Below are 18,846 nucleotides of genomic sequence, written 5' to 3' on the forward strand. Positions count from 1 at the left end.
TCATACTACGGCCCACCTCCAATCGGAATCGGCGATTTTCGATTTTAGACAGAGCTGCAAACCGGACGCAAAATGGAGCTCGAGATTGTCAACGCGAAGAACAGCAAGCCCTACGGCAAGGTGAAGGTGCCCTCCGGCGCCACGCCCATCGGGGATCTTCGCGCCCTGATCCACAAGAGTCTGAAGCAGACCCCGGATGCCAACCGCCAGTCGCTGCGCCTGGAGCTGAAGGGCAAGAGTCTGAAGGACACGGACACCCTGGAGTCCCTGTCTCTGCGCTCCGGCGATAAGGTGTATGTGAAGGATCTGGGTCCCCAGATTGGCTGGAAGACCGTCTTTCTGGCAGAATACGCCGGCCCCCTTATCGTATACTTGATCTTCTATTTCCGACCGGAATTGGTGTACGGCAAAGCGGCCACTCTGCCGATTTCCCTAACCACCCAGTGAGTAATAGAAAGTGGTCGCTGAAATCTTTCGATTTTCGACCTAATCGACCTCGTCGCTTATGCAAACTAAAACGCAACGGCTCTGCATAATTATCCATGAACTTTGGATGGTGGTTCACCCAGTAACCCGCTTTCTTTTCTCGTACTCCGCAGCATTGCCGCCGGCTGCTACACGGTCCACTATGTGAAGCGTCTGCTGGAGACCATCTTCGTCCATCGCTTCTCGCATGCCACCATGCCGCTGCGGAACCTCTTCAAGAACTGCACCTACTACTGGGGATTCACCGCCTACGTATCCTACCACGTGAACCATCCGCAGTTCACCTCGCCGTGCATGTGCACCGTCTGGGCTGCTTTGGGCGCCTTTGCCGTACGTATTCGGGGCTATGGTTTATGGATTTGGGTTACATGTTTCCATAATGTACCGGTTTTTGCATATCGAAACCTTTTGTTTGATAGAGCTGTCTTTCATTTGGCGAATTCCCGTTTGTCAGTTTTTTTTTAACCAAACGAAATCAATTTGGAAAGGTTTAGATTACCATTTTTACCAGTTTCTGCAGACTTAATTTAATTTAAGATTATTATCCCTCTAATTGTTAAAATAGTTTTCTCATTGAAAAGCCAATTGTAGCAGAATTTACTGATTTATATGCAGTTTTTGCAACTTATTGGATTGTTATCAGCATCTTTGGTCTTATAAGATAGATTACAAGATTTGTCACAATACTAATTGGTTAAACAACTAATAGCTCTTGCTTACGGTAGGTTAATATGTTAACTATTATTTAGCTATGAAATTAGCTGAAATAGCAAATTAAAATTTCATACAGATCTAAGCTATCCAATTTATTGACCCAGAAACTAACCGCACATTTTCGACTTTCAGCTCTGTGAATTGGGAAACTTTTCGGTGCACATTGCCCTGCGCAACCTGCGTCCGCCAGGCACCAAAGTACGCAAGATTCCCGTTCCCGATGCAAATCCCCTGACCAAGCTGTTCAAGTGAGTAAATAGTAAAACCCTACTAACTCAAGTATATTAATTTGCATTTCCCCGAACTCTAGCTTGGTCTCGTGCCCCAACTACACCTACGAGATCGGTGCCTGGGTTTCCTTCTCCGTGCTAACCTCTTGCCTGGCTGCTTATTTGTTTGCCTTTGCTGGTGCCTTCCAGATGACCGTCTGGGCTCTGGCCAAGCACCGCAACTACAGGAAGGAGTTCAAGGACTACCCTCGCCAGCGCCGCTCCATCTTCCCGTTCGTCCTGTAGGATGGATATTGATGTCCCCATGACGCATTCGCTGTATTACATATTCCACATTACACATTTATACATCTTGGTTAGCGTTTAACAGGGTAGTTGTCTAGTGAACTTTGTGCTTTCGTTGATTTAAAGCAAATACAAATTGGAGAAGCGTATGTTTAACGTGTTCATTTTTCGTCGCTTTTTGGACTTTGATCGCATGGGCAGGTCGATGAAGCGTGGGTAATCAGTAATAGTTTAATTAGGGTCTTTGGAAGGTGCGCCAGGTGTTCGATTTCGAGAAGTATGTGAAGCAACTCTGGACTGTGTTTGGAATAAGATTTAATAGTTTTTTTAATATTTTCTAGCGCTTATACGCTTGGCTTCAACATTTTTCTTAGATTATATTAAGCTTTGTTAGTTGTAATAAACAAAGTTTAGGCGTTGATCGAGCCACAACTCTTCTGAACTTATTGTGTACTTCGAAAGTTGTTCTTTACTTATTATTTTATAATTTTTTTTAAAATCATAATCTTCTATTTAAAATGCGCGCCTTCTAGAGTTGCCACAGTGCAGAACTCTGCTAAGATGACAACTCTGACAAAGCTAAGTTGGCTGCAGCTGTTTATTTAATTGTTTACATTTTGCCGGTAAATCGAAAATTGGAATTTAAGCACTGAAAATAATCATGAATCTGTTCGAGGAGCTGGACACCTTGGACCCCTCCTCCAAGATAGAACCTCCCCGCATTGAGACGCCCACGGCGCACAAGATAACCGTGCTGATACTGCTAAAACAGTATGTGATTGTAGGTGTTCCTAGTTTGTACCCTTTAAAAATCCATTTCTTACCTAGCTTTTTCTATTTATTCCAAGAATAAAAAGTCCTGCTTGGATACTGGGATATCCATGCGCACCCAGCGACGTCGGATGTTCTACATGCTGGTTTTTAAGCTCGTCCAGGAGGAGGATAAGAGCTACAATGAGCTCCATAGTTTGCTGACCACAGGCAAATATAAACTGGACACCTTGATGTTGGAAGCCTTTGAGAAAGCCATGTCCGAGTTCTGTGCGGGCAGCATTGAGTCCCTGTTTGACTTCACCGAGATCCAGAACATCGACGAGATTCTGAACGAAAACTATGGCATTAGCCAGTTCAGCATGGTGGGTCTTTATGTCCGGCGAGTCGGCGTGGTCCTGGAGCGGCTCAGTTTCCCTGAAATGATGGATATGTACAAGAACATCTGCTCCTACTACGAACGGGGAGTTCGAGCTGCTGCCTCTGGCTCCAGAATGGCCGTAGCTGGAGGAATCCTCCACAGGGAGGAGACTCCTCCACCAAATCAGGTAACAGAAAAGCCTGCAGATACTGAAGCCAAGAAAAAGGAGGAGGCAATAGCTCGTGTTGCTCAAGAACGCAATCCTCTAAGCAGGTGGGCTCCCAAGCAGGCCAAGTTCTTCATCAACAAGCAGTCGGAACTCCTGGAGAGCAACGAACGCAAGGCTTTGCCGCCCTTGGAGCTCCAAAAGAAGGTGCAGGAGATCATACACGATCTGCCACTTATAACTACTCCCTATTTCCTGGGCTACATGAACCAATTAAGAGTTAGGGATTACTATAACGCACTCTCTGCGCTCCACAGAGCTCTGGACAGGAGTCCCGTGAGACTGATGAGCCAGGAGAAGGGCTACCAGTACTTCTGCGTCAATCTGGCCGTGCTACATGCCACTTTTGGTCATCGTGATGAAGCTTTAGCGGCGCTCAGGGAAAGCATTATGCTGGCCCAGGAGCACGGCGACAAAAGGAGTCTTAATCTGGCCAATACTTGGTACTGCCTGCTCAGGGATGAGCTCCCATTATCCGCTGTCCAAAAGAGCGTGCAAGAGGCCAACGAAGTTGATGGTTCTCTGCTTCAGAACTACACGTTAGCGCTCCACTTCGCTGTTAAACTGGGAACAGTAGCTGGCTATCAACCTTTGCGACTCTTTGATCTCCTCCAGCACAGCGATAATCTCACAAATCGAAACAACTTCGCGGATCACGCATCAGAGGCTTTGGCTTTAAGAAGTGCAGTGTGGTCTGCTTATGGAAAGCATGAGTTAGCTGCTTTGTACTCTCAAGTATTGTTGGCTTCCAGAGATCGTTTTGGCAATGCTTCTGCGGGATTGGGAAGCGCTTTGGCAAGTTACGCCCTATGGCTTCAGTTGCAGGGAGAGCCCCAGCTATCCAAAGTACTCCTACATCGTGCTAAGGAGCGTTTCCCGCGATTGCCCGGCGCCGAGGGCTGGATGATCAGTCAGTGCCATGTGGTCATCCAGGCAGGAATCTACCAGTGCCGTTGGCATGATGCATTGAAGGCCTGCGATCAGCTTTATTTGCTAGATCCCTCTGATGCCATAATGCAACGCGCTTCTATTTACGTGGCCAAACGAGAGTTCTTTAATGCGAGGCGCCTGTTAGACAAGCTGGCTGGTCAGGACAATTTACCTTTCCTCCTGAGGATGAGGGTACAAGTCCTTCTAGGCTACTGTGGAATGGCGGATGGGCGCTTCTCTAGTGAAACTACTATGCTCCTGCTTCGCGTGGCTGAGGAAATGGCAGAGTCACAGATGGATTACGAGCTGGCCCTGGTCGACCTCCTCTTGGCCCAGCAACTGCTGCTCCTTGGAATGCCACAGAAGGCATACCAGGCCATCAAGCGCTGCATGCACGACATTCACATCAATGGTGGCCTCTATGAACGAGCTAAAACGGATTTCGTGTTTGTCCGCTGCCTGCTGGCCATCAATCAAAATAATGTCGAGGAACGGAAGGCGCAACTCGTTAAATCTTTGGACATCCTGGAGCGCTCAGCTCAATCATTCAAGAAACTTTCTGCCCATGCCAAAGTCTTGGATGTGTATGTTTTTCTGGCACAGCGATTCAACGAATTTGGGGAAAGGAATTTAAGGAACAAGTACGCTGGGGAATTTCGGCGTTACTTTACGGATCATCCGATCCCAAGGGAATATCTGGGGAGTCCTTAGTTTCAGTCTGTTGTTAAACTCTGAATAAACGTATTCTTACTAAGTATTATAATATCTATTTCTATTGCCTTTAAAATTATTAACTTATTGGAAGCCACTTTTTTATCAGAACTGAACAGATTAAAAATCATAAAGCGGATAGCTGTTAACTATTAATAAACGTAGTTTTATTAATTGGTTTAAACCGTAGTGGTAGCTTGTTTATACACTGTACGCCAACTACAATGCTAACACCTATCTGAAGTTTTGCAACTGCTCGTTTCGATCGAAGAGGACGTCTGTTTTGGTGCCGGGAGTTCCGAGAGTGTGGATGTGTAAATGCTGTGGGCTATGGAGTGGCATTTAATGGGTGACAGCTTGTTAGGGAATCGCTGATGCTATTGCTTCGGCCATTCGTGGACGTCCTCGACCTCTCGATTTCGACTGGGATTGATTGGTATCGACAAACTTAAGCTAACGTGTGGCAATTTCCGGATTTCCGCTGCCGGTTATCGTAGAGCTAATATGCGTATGTGGTAGGGTCTCTCTCGGTTAACGAATCAAGGGTAAGCTGGGCGAGGATCCTCCAGGGCCCATCGCGCTGCCGGGTCCAAGAAGCACCTGCTTCTGCTGCGACTTCTGCAGCTCCTCCATCTGGGCGCGCTCCGTCTCGAAAATGACCGGGGCGAACAGGATGACCGAGCTGGTGAAGAAAATCCAGCTGGCGTTGCACGAGAACGTGTAGAATCCCTTGACGCTCTTCACCGTGGCGCTGCTCACGGCACCGACCGCGTTCCTCAGTGGCTCCGGGAACATCTCTGTCAGGCCCCAGAAGCGCTCGGCCGCCGTCTCATCGGGTTCCTAAATTTTAAAGGGATTTGAAAAAATTAATAAGCTTGATAAGACTTAACTATTGAAACTATTTTTAATTTTGGAAAGGGATTTGAAAAAATTAATAAGCCTGATAAGACCTAACTATTGAAACTATTTTTAATTTTGGAAAGTAAATGTCCCCATGAATCAATTTTAGCAAACCCTAATTGCAATGTTATTATTACAAGAATTCATCTATTCTTCAAATATACAAAATTGATTTTCTTTAGTGCATAAAAAGAATTTCTTTACGATTTGTATCAATTGGCTTTAACAGATACACATTTTGGATAATGGAAAGTTTAAATTTACTTCTGAGGATAAAGGGAGATTAAATAAACAATTTATTAAAGCGAAAAAATGTTCAACATTTGAAATAGGAACAATAAATGTAATTTAAATGTATAAACCTTAAAATAGGGAAAAGTCTATGATGACAATGACCTTTATCGAGTGCACGTTTTGGCCAACAGCTGATACATTTCTAAACCAAAAATAAAATATCTAAATTAAGTTTGAAGCTAAATAAAACTATCCTCTATTTTTAGACCCCTAAGACTATTTCTACATTTTAAAACCCTTAAAAGGTCCTTTTAAAGCGGTTGTCTCCTTAAGTTTGAGGTTAGATTGCGTGTTGTTTACAAACAGGGTCCACTTACATCATCGTAGTTCTCGCCTTGTGGCTCATTTGAAGTCTGTAAAAAATGGGAAAATAAGATGATCAGTATAGGGTATTGGAAGGTCGGTTTTATGGGACAGCTGCTACGATTGACCGACAATTACGTGAGCACGATAAGAACTTTGGGGGCAGTCGGGGGAACTGGGTTTCCAAGGGGGCTACGAGAGGCCCCACGTTTTTACTTACGGCGGCCACTGCCCGCCGCTCGGGCGTCTCATCCTTGCTGCCGCCCAACGACGACATCCCGCTGTCCTTTTCAATGAACTCGATTTCAGGATCAGAGTCCATCAAATCCTCGATTTTCACTGTTTCGGTATCCACTTTGCGGCTTTAAGTCAACGCACGCGGTCGGAAATTGAGGGTTTCTGCTCTATAGCAACCCTTTCAAGGAACACCCAAATATCTTGTCACCGGAATAGCTCGAAAAATGCAGTTCGCACTGGCATTTAATTGAGCTTTGGCGGAATTTTCGTTCGCGGTCGCTTAAAATTTCAGTAAAAATTGATTTTATTCCTCGTGAGCAGTGTGACCGCGGAATGAAGTTACTTTTAATACCAAATATTTAAATATACCAAAAACAGTCCAACGGTCATGCTGAAATAATCGCTTTAAGCGTGGTAACTATCGATAGTTTTTGGTGATTTTAAATTTTAAAGAACTATAACGTTTTTCGAATTTTATTTTTTGCATTTTACTTATTAGCAAAATATAAATAAAATCTATGAAAATAACTTTGCCCTAAATTAATTTTCAGCAACATTCTTTAGTTATTGTATTTCTTTCAGTTGTTGTAGCATTTTGAGCACCGTGTACTATTTCTGAGCAGCGTTTAAGTACAAATTTTTGGTTTATCGAAGAAACACGATGATAAAGACCAAAAGAAGCTGTTTTCACAAAATAATATACTAACCTTGCCCTCAGGTTCACTCATTGTCGTTATTCAACCGCGTTAAGAGTTTAAAAATAAAAATATACACAATATTTTGCGGAGAGCCAGAAATTTAGAAACGTCGTCTTATCGAACAGCACAATTTTACAATCTATGATTTCTGGATTGCCAACTGACACAAGTCAACAACTGAAATAGCCTACTATTAGTAATAAAACATTTATTGAGCGTTGGTGTACCGTTATTTATTATGTCACATCTCGTTTTCTGTCTCGCAATCGCAATTATAAATTATTAAATCATTTATACCTAAACGAAATATCTACCACTTTTTAGGTTCGCATACAGATAATGTCTTAGTTGTTGTTTTTAATGTAATCGTGTATATAAGTAATATATTGTTGGGTAGGTATATAGTCCTGCATATAGTTGTTAAGCACATTTAGAGGTCATAAAAAACTACTTGAATTGAAGTACATTTATCGGGTATGTTTCAATATTTTGGGCTAAAGTTAAGTTTGATTAGGTTTCTGATTTTTGATTAGGTTTAAATTTGCTTTGCCTTTGCAGTCCTGTTGTAAATACCATACAAAAGTTCTGGTTTCCTGGTTTGCCTTCCTTGTTATAACCCATTTTGCTATTTTTGTACCTTTGACCTGATTATTATTTCCTTTTTCCAACTTTATCCATATAATGTTTTAAATGTAAATATATACTTTAATTCTTGTTTCACTGATTTTTCAAAAGAGCACTTTTGTTAAATATATTTTTGTTTAATTCGGTTTTCTGTTGTATTTCAACTTGTCTAAACTTTTATCAAAAAAGAGCATACGAAATGAATAAAAACTTATTATTTGAAACCGCAATGCCTTAAATCGATGAGTTGTAATAGTTATAAAACATTATTTTGTATTTCTTGTTGAATTATCTATGGGACGGCAATATGCAATGGACTTGAATTTCGAAAACAAATTGAAAAATAAACAAAATTAAATTTTTCAAATGTAAAAAATACTATTTTAAACTATGCTTTCTTAGAACTCTGAAATGTTCTATTCGGGTTGTTGGTTATAAGTAACTTATATTTTTTTAATATTTAATATTATTTTTTTTCCGTTTGCCTTTAGCTGTTTTTATTTCTATATAATAGAGTTGGAAAACATCAATACTTCAAATTTACCAAATTTTCCTTAATTTCCTTTAAAAATTTGTGTTTCATTTTATCATGAGCCTACTTTTGTTTTCATTCTTCCTTTTCAAATACATATGATTTGACAGCTCTACTGAGTAACTTCCCAACTGAAATTAAATCTTCTGTTTTCTTATATAAATTGTTAACATTTATTTCCTTATTCTAACAAATTTGAAACAATTTTTGTTTGTTTTTGGGGTATTTGAAACACGCATACATTGAAAGCAGCATAACTACAATAAAATACAAATATATGAATCCACGTTGCTGACCTCCTCCGAATTCGGATATATTTTTAATGTAATTTTTAATTGTAATTTCTCCGTTTGCCTGCTCATTATTTTTGCAGCACCCTAAACACAATATCACTCACGCGCTCAGACTTATCCGAATATGCATTTTATATGTTTATGTTATGTGTGTGTCTCTGTGTGATTTAAATCATTTGCGATGCAAATCGTCTACAAAAATTAGTCTAAAGTTTTCCATTTAAATTTTCCACATCCTGATTTAACTTAATTCATACGGAAAATGAATAATTCACTTTTTACAATCGACAAAACTTTGAAACTAATTTACATATGATTATGTTGTGTGTGTGTGTGTGTACGTATGTATGTGGGTGTTTGATGAAACTAAAACTTTATGGGTGTGTGTGTGGCCTGCCTTGCACTTTTTTCAAACCCTTGTATAAATAAGTTTTATTTTTGTATAAAATTTTCAAACAATTACGTTCTGCACATTTTGTTGCATTATTATTTTCTGCATGTCTGAGTATATTCTTAATAGCTTAACAATTATGCTGAAGGGGTGTAACTCGGGCTGCAATCCACTCGAAAGTTTCGGGGTTACGGGGTATAAACCATGCCTCCTTGTGGGCGTTAATCTGCTTAGAGCAAAAGTCTCGTAAATTCTGAAATTAAAACGAGAAAAGAGTCCATTAAATGTAATTCAAGAAAGGAAAGTAAAGTGGTTTCTTAAGTGGAAAAGGTTCCTAAGTAATCTCTAGAAAATTGTAATACAGCTGAAAAGCGTATTACAAATATGTATAAATCTTAAAGTGAAAAACAGTAATGTAAATTTAAGAAATAAAGGAGTTTTAAGGAATCAATTATTCAGTTTGTTTTTGAATGATTTTTAATCGTAGTTTGTTTAAGTCAAGGCGTACAGCTAAAGGACCGACAGTTTTGAGAAACTTACATTAGAAGCTAACAATCCCCATCACTTTCCGGGAAATTTATTCTTTAACCAATTTTCTTTTTTTTTTAAGGGAATGCATCATGTTTTTTTGCAAAAAATTACAAAAATAAAAATATTTTAGGTTAGAATGCCAATGGGTTGAAATTTAAATAACAAGCTCAACGAGGTATGACATGCCTCATTCTGATCTTTTTTTGCATTTTGCCGGCCAAAACACTGATTTTTCATGGCCTAAAATCAAGATTCAGATTCTAGTCAAAAATACTCTTATTTTCATCGGTTTTTCAATCGTAATTTGGCCAAATCAACGCGTACAACCAAAATACCGACAGTTTTGAGCAGCTACGAACCTAAGCTAACGAATTCCATCTTTTTCAGGGAAATTATTTTTTTGACCAATTTTCGCTTTTTTTAATTTTCATTTTTTTTTTGCGAAAAATGGCCAAAATTACACATTTTCAGGTTTGAATGCCATTGGATAGGAATTTAAATTACGAGCTCGACGAGGTATGACATTCCTCATTGTGACCTTTTTTCGCATGACTCCGGCCAAAACACTGATTTTTTATAGCCTAAAATCAGGATTCAGATTTTAGTCAAAAATACTCTAATTTTCATCGGTTTTTCAATCGTAATTTCACTAAATCAATGCGTACAGCCAAAAGACCGTATGTTTTGAGCAGCTACGAACCTAAGCTAACCATTTCCATCTTTTTCAGGGAAATTATTTTTTTGACCAATTTTCGCTTTTTTTAATTTTCATGTTTTTTTGCGAAAAATGGTCAAAACTATACATTTCCAGGTTTGAATGCCAATGGATAGGAATTTAAATTACGAGCTCGACGAGGTATGACATTCCTCATTGTGACCTTTTTTCGCATGATTCCGGCCAAAACAGTGATTTTTATGGCCGAAAATCAGGATTCAGATTCTAGTCAAAAATACTCTTATTTTCAGCGGTTTTTCAATCGTAATTTCGCTAAATCAAAGCGTACAGCCAAAAGACCGACTGTTTTGAGCAGCTACGAACATAAGCTAACGAATTTCATCTTTTTTAGGGAAATTAATTTTTTGACCAATTTTCGCTTTTTTCATTTTAATTTTTTTTGCGAAAAATGGCCAAAATTATACATTTCCAGGTTTGAATGCCAATGGATAGGAATTTAATTTACGAGCTCGACGAGGTATGACATTCCTCATTGTGACCTTTTTTCGCATGATTCCGGCCAAAACACTGATTTTTATGGCCTAAAATCAGGATTCACATTCTAGTCAAAAATACTCTTATTTTCAGCGGGTTTTCAATCGTAGATTCGTTAAATCAAAGCGTAAAGCCAAAAGACCGACTGTTTTGAGCAGCTACGAACCTAAGCTAACGAATTCCATCTTTTTATGTTTTTTTGAGAAAAATGGACAAAATTATACATTTCCAGGTTTTAATGGCAATGGATAGTAATTTAAATTACGAGCTCAACGAGGTATAACATGTCTCATTCTGATCTTTTTTTGCAATATGGCAGATAAAACACTGAGTTTTTAGAGCGAAAAATAGGTAAAACAACTTTAGCAAAAAAAACTCTATTTCTTCCGGGCTGTCAATCTTATTTTGGACAAATGTTGTAATGTATGAAATTTAAAATTTGATTTAATACTTTAAACTTCTTCTAATTTTTCTTTTGTATTTGAAATCAGTATACTTTCCAAACTTTCCAAATGTCCCCGCTCCAATAAAAACCCAAACGGAAGCCAATTTGTTGATAAAATTAAATGAAATAAACCAGACATCCAGAAGAAGGACCACTTTCCCTGACACTTATGTCCACCGAGGCAAAAACATTTTACAGATGGGGATGGCCAAACTGTATAAGCTGTCGCCTCTGGAAATCACGCCTCCAAAAGAACGAACTACGCTTTTTATGCGATGTGGTTCTCCGGAGGCGGCGGACGTGTTGCTCCGGCCAATCGACCCATTCTCGGGTTCCCTTCTGTGTCAGCAGAAAATGGAAGGGACCACGTTGCGTATACCGAATATACCGAACGTACACATAACGTATACGCAATGTTGGCCGCTGTCGATGCCGGTGCAAAGTAAATAGGGTGAAGGCACAGGCAAAGGCACAGGCAGCAGGAAAAACAACAAGAGCGACAGAATGAGTAAATAAATTGCAGATGCCAGCAAACAAATGCGGGCTGCGGGTTGGGCCTCTCGAACTTTGCTGAACTGGGCGGGCTTTGTGGGTGGTCGGCTGACATGTCAATGCGTTACAAGGTCAAAGTATCAACTAGCGAGGCGATGGCATATGAACCTAATGATACAAGGGATTCGCCACACACAAGCACACACCTCTGCAGCAAAAAAAAAAGAAAGAAAAAACTACATAAAACACCAAGTACAAAGAGGACACTCGAGCATGTCCCCGTATTAGTTTAAGTTTATTAAACCAATTTAATGCCACGCAAGGGAATTTTGTGCTGTCCTTTTTTTTGCCATTAGTGCAGAATAATAAGTGGGCGGATCCTCAGGTGAGGTGCTGTTGTTGTTTTTGCTCCACTTCATTGTGGGTCAACTGCATTAAGGACTCTTTCATGCTGCCTTCTTTGTTTTTGCAGCTATTTGCTTTATCGAAAACTTTTTATGGCTGAAACTTAAGACCAGCCAAAGACCTCAGGTCATTTTTGACAGTAGCAACGTTTACGACTACGAGATACCTTTTAGGGGCAGTGACATTTAAAAAATACTAAGAACTTTAGCTATGTGAAAATACCTTTTTATTGAAGTTCCTACGAAAATGTTGCTTTAATTGCTCTACTTTCAGTAAGGTGTTTTAAGTCCTAACACAGTTTGATCCAGGCTCTTTTATTTCAAGATTAATAGGTTTTATGCAGAGTCGCCCAAATGCCGCATGAAATACTAGGTTTTAAGAACTCAATCTTCGAAAACCCAATAAACCCAGCAATGTTGCAAGTAGCGGGTATAAAAACTTTACGAGTAAACAAACAAATAAACCCTCGACCCTATTAGACGAACTCCTGTTGCTGTTCCCTGAGGTTAATAAACTTTGTTGTCGCCGTATTTGTCTAGCTGATTTATGGGCGTACGGTTTTCGGTGCGTAGGACAAATATTGACATGAGTTTGCCATATTTTATGCCATTCCTTGATTGAGGCTCAGACAGGCGTAGCTGCTGCAGAAACAGAAGCAACAGGGCTGGGGACTTTGAAAGTTTCACAATGGCAAAGAAAAGCCAAAGTCTTTGGAAAATAAAATCGAATTCCTATTAGGGCACTTTCAAATCATGAAGTAAGTATACCTGCACACTAAAAAAAATATTATAAAAGTCAGATTTCTTATTATAGGCTCATTGCCTACTTGTTAATCGAAGATTCAGAGAACTGCCTATGGTTTCGCCTAAAAGTATGCAGTATATTTGTAATTTTAGTAAAGAGCTCATATTTATACATATTTTTCGTAGCATAATTTTTGACACCTTCTTAAGAAGTTTGTCTAGCATATGTGTCATTATTTTTGGGTAGATTGATTTCCATCTTAAGTACTTAAAGGATTTGTTCTTATCTGTAATAATCTTGGATTAAAGAAAGGATTTGAATAACTTGAGAACAGAAATAAAAATCTAAAGTCCCAATTTGCAGCCCATTTTGATTGCTTATTTCTGCCCGTGCACACATGTCCTTCCCAGCGAACGCCTGCGTCAGCAGTGTCCTTTGTCCTTTTTCTGCAACTGCACTCACCCTCGTAATTGATGCGCCCATCCTGATCCAAGTCCGCGATGACCAGCAGCTGCTCCAGCTGCTGCTCGTTCAAGGGCTCCCCAATCATCTCCATGGCGGTCTGCAGCTCGTCGCGCGTTATAAACCCATTACCATCCCGATCGAATACTCTGCGGATGGAGAGAGGGGGGATGTTCTTATAGGAACAGGAGATATGCTAAACACCATAAACACTGTATACCTAAATGCGGCTATCAAGTCCTCGGTGACATCATCGGCCTCGTCCACCGGCTTGCTGTCCTTGCTGTCCTCATGTGACTGCTGGTCGTCCCGCAGCGCCTGGATCCTGCCCACCCACTGCAGGAACTCGGCCTCGTTGATTAAGCCATTGCCTGTGGATTGGAGGATAAGAGAGTCTGGCTTAGATACGGGTTCCAAGGAAAGTTCTGGAAAATCTAGACAGTAACCCAGTGCAACAGTAGCGTTTTCCGGCCGGAGAACACATTTTCTGGGTGCAATAATTGAATGCACTGAGAACAAATTAAGACAGTCTAATAAAGAAGTCTATCCATAAGTTGAGAAAAAAGACACTCAGCACAAAATGCCTTTTTGTTAAAAGTCTTTATGAAAACTCCTAATTAAACCGCAAGAAAATGAAGTATTTTGCAATTTTTCTTATAAACCTAATTTTTCCAACTCAAACACTCAATTATTAAGTTTTTCATAGGGTTATCATACATTTTAAATTCCCTTAGTACCTCCGCTAATCTTAAATATTTTCCGTGTAAGAGCTGCTGGAAACATTTTCCACAAACACTTTTCTGAGCACAGAAAAAATGCATTTTCATTGTTGGGAAATGTTTACACGCCTCAATCCTTGGCAACGAGGACATCCTTTGTTGGCAGGACATCCTCGGAAGGCTTCCTCCTGCGCCAATCCTAATGCGCCCAGGTGGTGGCATTGTTGGAGGCATTTCCGGCTGAGATCTCCGGGACCATTAACAATCCAAAAAAAAAAAAAAACAAAATAGGAAAACGAAAAATCAAAACCAAAGCCAAAGGAAAATCCTAAGCCAAAAGCTGCAAGTGAACGCTCTCAGTGGGAACGGCTCAACTTTCCTCTGCCGCTGAAACTTTTATAATTAAACGCAAGAGATACGGCGTCCGGAAAACCTTTTGCGCTCTGCTCTTCGTCCTTGACCTTCATAGAAACCAAAAAAAAATATTACCAAATAAAATATGAAAAGAAAAACAAGTGGAAAGGAACTCTCACTGTGTGAATGGCAATGAAAATGAAGTCCAAATCTGTGATAATCTTCGCTCGCATAAATTTTGGCAGCGAAAGCCAAGGGATATACAAAAATTAAGAGGGTTTCTATATTATTTGCCTTTTCATCTCTAATTGCAATTTGTTTGACCAAACCGCAATTATAATTAGAATTGCTAATTTATTTGTCTGATGAAAGCAAAGAATTAGACTTGGAAGATAGAAATAATTTAATTAAATCAAATGGCCATAAAGAACTCACAAGAACTTGTGGGAATAATTATGCAATTTAAATAAATTTGGTATCTAAAAAAAAACCTTGAAAAAAATATTTAACTCGGAATCCCATTTAATTGAAATACTGTAGGAATAAAAAAGTTCTGCTAATTCTTAGGAATTATAAGAAAAATCTTCAGTACATTTCACATTATTTTCAAGACTTCTAATTTTTTGCCAACACCACCGAATCCCTATTTCTAAGTTAAAGATAAAGATTTCTACTTTAAAGGGCACAAAACGATGGTAATTACCGAAAGAGCTGCTGACACTTTGCCCCTGAGTAACATTTTGTTAGTCGTTTGCTGGCATCAAAAATGCATTAAGGGTCAAACAACCGAATCCACATCAATTAGACAATTGCACCCAAGGAGTTCCTTGGCCCGAGGCCAGAAAACAGCCAACAAAACAAAGTTCCACACTCAACTCTCTGGCCGAACACAAATATTGCTCCATCGTCAACATATCAACATATCACGATGATTGCTTTGGGTATTTGCTCATATGTTGCCACCCAACATGGTCATACATGACCCATTATTGTCATCCTCCACGACCCGAACCATCTTTCTCTATTTGCCATTTTCCTGTCGCAGCTTTTCCTGCTTTTCTTGTCGCTCTGACATCTGTGTGACATTTGTGTGTCGGTGCTGCATGGAAAATATTTTCATTTGCGCTTAGCGGCACTCATCCTACTTGGAGTTCCCTTTCCCTAAAATTGGACTAGGTTATAGGGTATTCGGAAATAATAAGCCAAATTATAGTAAGATCCAAAAAGGTTTGAAAACGGGCTAATTTCGAAACGAATCACTTTTAAACGCGCCTAAAAGTATGCAGTGAAAAAACATAGGAGTCAAAATTTGTTGCACACTTTTAGACACTTTTACAAGTTTTTTGAAAACCTTAATATCTTAACCTTTACCTCAGAATGAAGGGTATCTATGATCAAGTCTTATTATTTTCCCTTTTTAGGACTGCAGGTTCTGTAAGATGTCTTCCCCATCTCAAGAGCCAGGCCCCCATTCTTGAGAGGCCTTCCTTTCAGCTGCTTTCCTCTTAGGTTTTTTCTTTTTTAAATGCGAAAACCAAATGCACATTATCTCTATCTCTGCCTCTATCTGCACCAATGTCTGTGTCAGCCTGCGAAAAGGACAAGACCAAGGATAATGAAAATGGCTTGGTTATATGTATGTTGATGTTGACGTTGCCGCCATTGTCATCGTTTGTCGTCCTTTTTTCCTTCTTTTTTTTGAGCCATAAGGACGAAGGCGAGGGCGTTTCTGGCTGCGACTGCTTGTCGCACAAACATATGTATGCCACATACATACATATGGCTGTGCTCACTTGGCTCGTTAAGCAGAGCAACGAATTTTCAAGCTTGACCTGCAGTTGGGAGCATTTCTTGGCATTGATCGATGGCTCGAAAGTTTTTCAATATAACTGAAGAAATGTAGAGATGCAATCGAAATTATAAATCCTTAAATCAACCAGCTAAATTGAAAGTAAACAAGTCAAGTTAACGGGGATTTAGTTAATTCTTTTTACTTCTTTTGAAGTTTTCATTTTTGCTAAATTTAAATATAAGAAAAGTAAGTGAAAGAAATTGCAAAAAAACTTTGGAATAAATTTATTTATAAGGAAAAATGACTTAGGATTTATATTGCCATAGTTTTAATGGCATTTTTAAATGATATATAAAGGGACCTAAAAGTATGCAACACTATATTTTGAATTCGAAAGGCAAAGTTTTTTTCCACAGCATACTTTTCGACACCTTTATAAATGATATTAAAACTCTATTCGTGTTTCCTTACCTTATTTAGTACATACTATTGTCCCCATCACTTAAATCTAAGATACGAGTATAATCAGTTAATCTGTAGAACTTTGCGAAATACTTCCAAGTTCCAATGCTACTATTTCCTCCTACACTGTACCTGCCACCTTCTTAGATGACTCTATTTCAATCACAGATCCTTTGGGGTTCATAGGCTGCCCACGATGAGAGACATCCAATGACAACCGGCATAACAAATGGCCACTGCGGTTTGCCAGTGCAGTCGTTTTGGGGCATTACCGGGGATTCCGAGGAGAATCGTTGAGGTGTGTGGCAACAACTTCATGCCAAAGTGTAATCAATTATTGGCAAATGTAGCTGCTGGTTGTGGGTACTATATAGAATGTATACTATAGCAGGTGACCTCATGCCACAGCAAACGGAAACGGAAGTTCGCCCGGGGGCTTGGCACTGTATTTGTGGGGGATTTGCCAGCACTCTCGTTTGATTGTTGCTCTCGAGCGACATTTACCCACATTTGGTCTTGTAAAACAGGCAATAAATGCTGACTAATACTCGCCCAGGCAACCCCATGAACGACTGCCTTTGATGGCCAATAAATTACCTTGCAGTTTGGCCATTAATTAAATACCTACAAAAAGGCAACGTTGCGTATGTGCAATGTCTGTTGGTAATGGGGGAGATTCCTTTTCCAATTTTCGGCCAAGGAATGCAGTTCAAGGCAGCGTTTTCAGGGCTTCAGCTGAACTTTGAACTTAGTCTCCGGCATTTTTGGGGGATTTCTGTTTTGTCGCCAGCCATTTTCATTCCACTTGGTCGGCAATTTTCAAGGAATTTCCCGCTGTTGGCATTTTAAGCTGTATTTAATTTTGGCTCCCGGCTTCTTTTGGCCCTTGGTTATGTAAATTTCGGGGCTGTCTTCACTGAAATTCGATTAGGGGCAAATGCACCAAGGTCACTTTGGTTTAGTGGGTTAGGTTGATTTTCTGTTGGTTGGACGTGTGGGGCTGGTTGTGCAATTGCCACGACAGTTGTTGCTAATGTGAAGCCCAGCGGTTGTGGTTTTGGCCACGACAAACTAATTTAACATGGCAAAGATACGCACACACACATAGAGATATTCCCTGCGGGCCTGGCTTTGACACTTAACAACTCGCCTAATAGGAAATTTAATGGCTCACAGCTGGCGTTTATGTGGATTTTGCGCCCAAAAGCAGGCAAAACAACCTCCAGCCCCATACCAAATATCAATTAATTTCGCTGCCTAAAAGCGTGCTACAATTATTTTTAAATGGTGCTCAGCGCTCACAGAAGTAATAAATTTTTAAATGGCAGCCAGAATAAATTGTCAATTCTCTGGACTTAAGCGGCAATTGACCCCAGAAAGTAGGTAGCGAAAAATGGGAAAGTATCAAGAGGAAAAAAACTGTTGCTTGCGTGCTCCATTCAAGGCATAAATAAGGCCAAGAAAAGCTCGGCCAGGTGGTCACTTAGCAATGTCAGAATGGCTAAATCAGCGTCTTGCCACCCCGGCTTTTTTTAGGCCCTCTCTGGGGAGTGTCATTGAAACCCCTGGAATGTTAATGAAGCCATAAAGTGCACGCTTTAAGCCACATTCAGCTATGTAGCTTGGCTGGGCCTTAATCGAAATGCTGGCCAAGTGAATATCAAAAGCAACAAAAAAGCAGAGCAAGTGAGTCTTTGTCTATGGTCTTTTGTGGTCATTTGTGGCAAAGTTGCTGCCCTTTTATGTTGATTTGCTTGAATTTGATGGGGTTCAAGGACCTTCCAAATATGCATTTTAAATCACAAAGTTTTCTATTTGGCAAGAGGATATTGGAGATTATTTGTGGCTTACACTTTTGAACTATGAAAACAAAGAGCTATAAAAGTTTAAGACACTGGTAGAAACTGATAAAATAACAATCTTTTGAGTTATAAACATAAATTAGAAGTTAACTGTTTTCATAACAATAAATCTTAATAATATTCAAACTAATATTATAGTTAATTGAAAGCACAAAAGCAACATATAAAGAAAACCTATGAAGGCTCTTAAAAGTATGCAACAATATGTGCTAACTCTACTTCACTGCCTACTTTTAGGCACCTTTATATGTGATTTCGGTTTTTCACCCTATACAAATGCATTTCAGTGTTTTTTTGAAAATCCCTTAATTTTAGATCGGATTTGGCTGTAATTTCCATTGAACCAGCAGCCTTTTATTTTGTCTGTCTGGCACATGTCGCT

General features: G+C 39.8%; 4 protein-coding genes across 10 annotated transcripts in view; 2 read left to right on the forward strand and 2 right to left on the reverse strand.

Moving 5' to 3' along the window:
• The first annotated feature begins 11 nt into the window (after positions 1–11).
• On the forward strand, positions 12–1,864 carry Sc2 (trans-2,3-enoyl-CoA reductase Sc2). The gene is made up of 4 exons (XM_017070354.4): positions 12–443; positions 600–816; positions 1,333–1,448; positions 1,511–1,864. The coding sequence occupies exons 1-4, from the start codon at positions 73–75 to the stop codon at positions 1,713–1,715; spliced, it is 909 nt and encodes a 302-aa protein (XP_016925843.4). The 5' UTR covers positions 12–72; the 3' UTR covers positions 1,716–1,864.
• Positions 1,865–2,298: 434 nt separating this feature from the next.
• On the forward strand, positions 2,299–4,760 carry ida (anaphase promoting complex subunit 5 ida). The gene is made up of 2 exons (XM_017070353.4): positions 2,299–2,496; positions 2,564–4,760. The coding sequence occupies exons 1-2, from the start codon at positions 2,377–2,379 to the stop codon at positions 4,712–4,714; spliced, it is 2,271 nt and encodes a 756-aa protein (XP_016925842.4). The 5' UTR covers positions 2,299–2,376; the 3' UTR covers positions 4,715–4,760.
• Positions 4,761–4,859: 99 nt separating this feature from the next.
• mge (translocase of outer mitochondrial membrane 22 homolog mge) lies at positions 4,860–7,258 on the reverse strand. Of its 2 annotated transcripts, none has more exons than XM_017070357.4 (3): positions 7,156–7,258; positions 6,226–6,261; positions 4,860–5,554 (listed from the first exon to the last, which is right to left on the reverse strand). In XM_017070357.4, exons 1-3 carry the CDS (start codon positions 7,174–7,176, stop codon positions 5,246–5,248), a joined length of 366 nt encoding a protein of 121 aa, XP_016925846.1. In that variant the 5' UTR covers positions 7,177–7,258; the 3' UTR covers positions 4,860–5,245. The 2 variants fall into 2 exon arrangements, with proteins under 2 accessions (XP_016925846.1, XP_016925844.1); XM_017070355.4 differs by lacking the exon at positions 7,156–7,258 and adding an exon at positions 6,432–6,784.
• A 95-nt stretch (positions 7,259–7,353) lies between these two features.
• Eip63F-1 (Ecdysone-induced protein 63F 1) overlaps positions 7,354–18,846 on the reverse strand; it is a 31,404-nt gene continuing 19,911 nt past the window's right edge. For all 6 annotated transcript variants that reach the window (XM_036814504.3, XM_036814503.3, XM_036814508.3 and 3 more), the window contains 3 exons: positions 13,496–13,646; positions 13,276–13,424; positions 7,354–9,239 (listed from right to left, as the gene is read on the reverse strand). In XM_036814504.3, the coding sequence (XP_036670399.1) occupies positions 9,217–9,239; positions 13,276–13,424; positions 13,496–13,646 (323 nt within the window). In that variant the 3' untranslated portion in view covers positions 7,354–9,216. The remainder of the gene's footprint in view (positions 9,240–13,275; positions 13,425–13,495; positions 13,647–18,846) is intronic.

This window comes from Drosophila suzukii, chromosome 3, assembly GCF_043229965.1.
Source record: "Drosophila suzukii chromosome 3, CBGP_Dsuzu_IsoJpt1.0, whole genome shotgun sequence".
NCBI classification, from domain to species: domain Eukaryota; kingdom Metazoa; phylum Arthropoda; class Insecta; order Diptera; family Drosophilidae; genus Drosophila; species Drosophila suzukii.

What these genes read in the sequence shown, in the direction of transcription:
- Sc2 (XM_017070354.4), top strand. Translation starts at nt 73, where the DNA reads ATGGAGCTCGAGATTGTCAACGCGAAGAACAGCAAGCCCTACGGCAAG. An exon ending in CTGCTTTGGGCGCCTTTGCC is followed by an intron (nt 817 to 1,332) that starts GTACGTATTCGG and finishes TTCGACTTTCAG; the next exon opens with CTCTGTGAATTGGGAAACTT. An exon ending in CCCCTGACCAAGCTGTTCAA is followed by an intron (nt 1,449 to 1,510) that starts GTGAGTAAATAG and finishes CCCGAACTCTAG; the next exon opens with CTTGGTCTCGTGCCCCAACT.
- ida (XM_017070353.4), top strand. Translation starts at nt 2,377, where the DNA reads ATGAATCTGTTCGAGGAGCTGGACACCTTGGACCCCTCCTCCAAGATA. An exon ending in TGCTAAAACAGTATGTGATT is followed by an intron (nt 2,497 to 2,563) that starts GTAGGTGTTCCT and finishes ATTTATTCCAAG; the next exon opens with AATAAAAAGTCCTGCTTGGA.
- mge (XM_017070355.4), bottom strand. Translation starts at nt 6,533, where the DNA reads ATGGACTCTGATCCTGAAATCGAGTTCATTGAAAAGGACAGCGGGATG. An exon ending in AGCGGCGGGCAGTGGCCGCC is followed by an intron (nt 6,262 to 6,431) that starts GTAAGTAAAAAC and finishes CATTTTTTACAG; the next exon opens with ACTTCAAATGAGCCACAAGG. An exon ending in AAGGCGAGAACTACGATGAT is followed by an intron (nt 5,555 to 6,225) that starts GTAAGTGGACCC and finishes TTTAAAATTTAG; the next exon opens with GAACCCGATGAGACGGCGGC.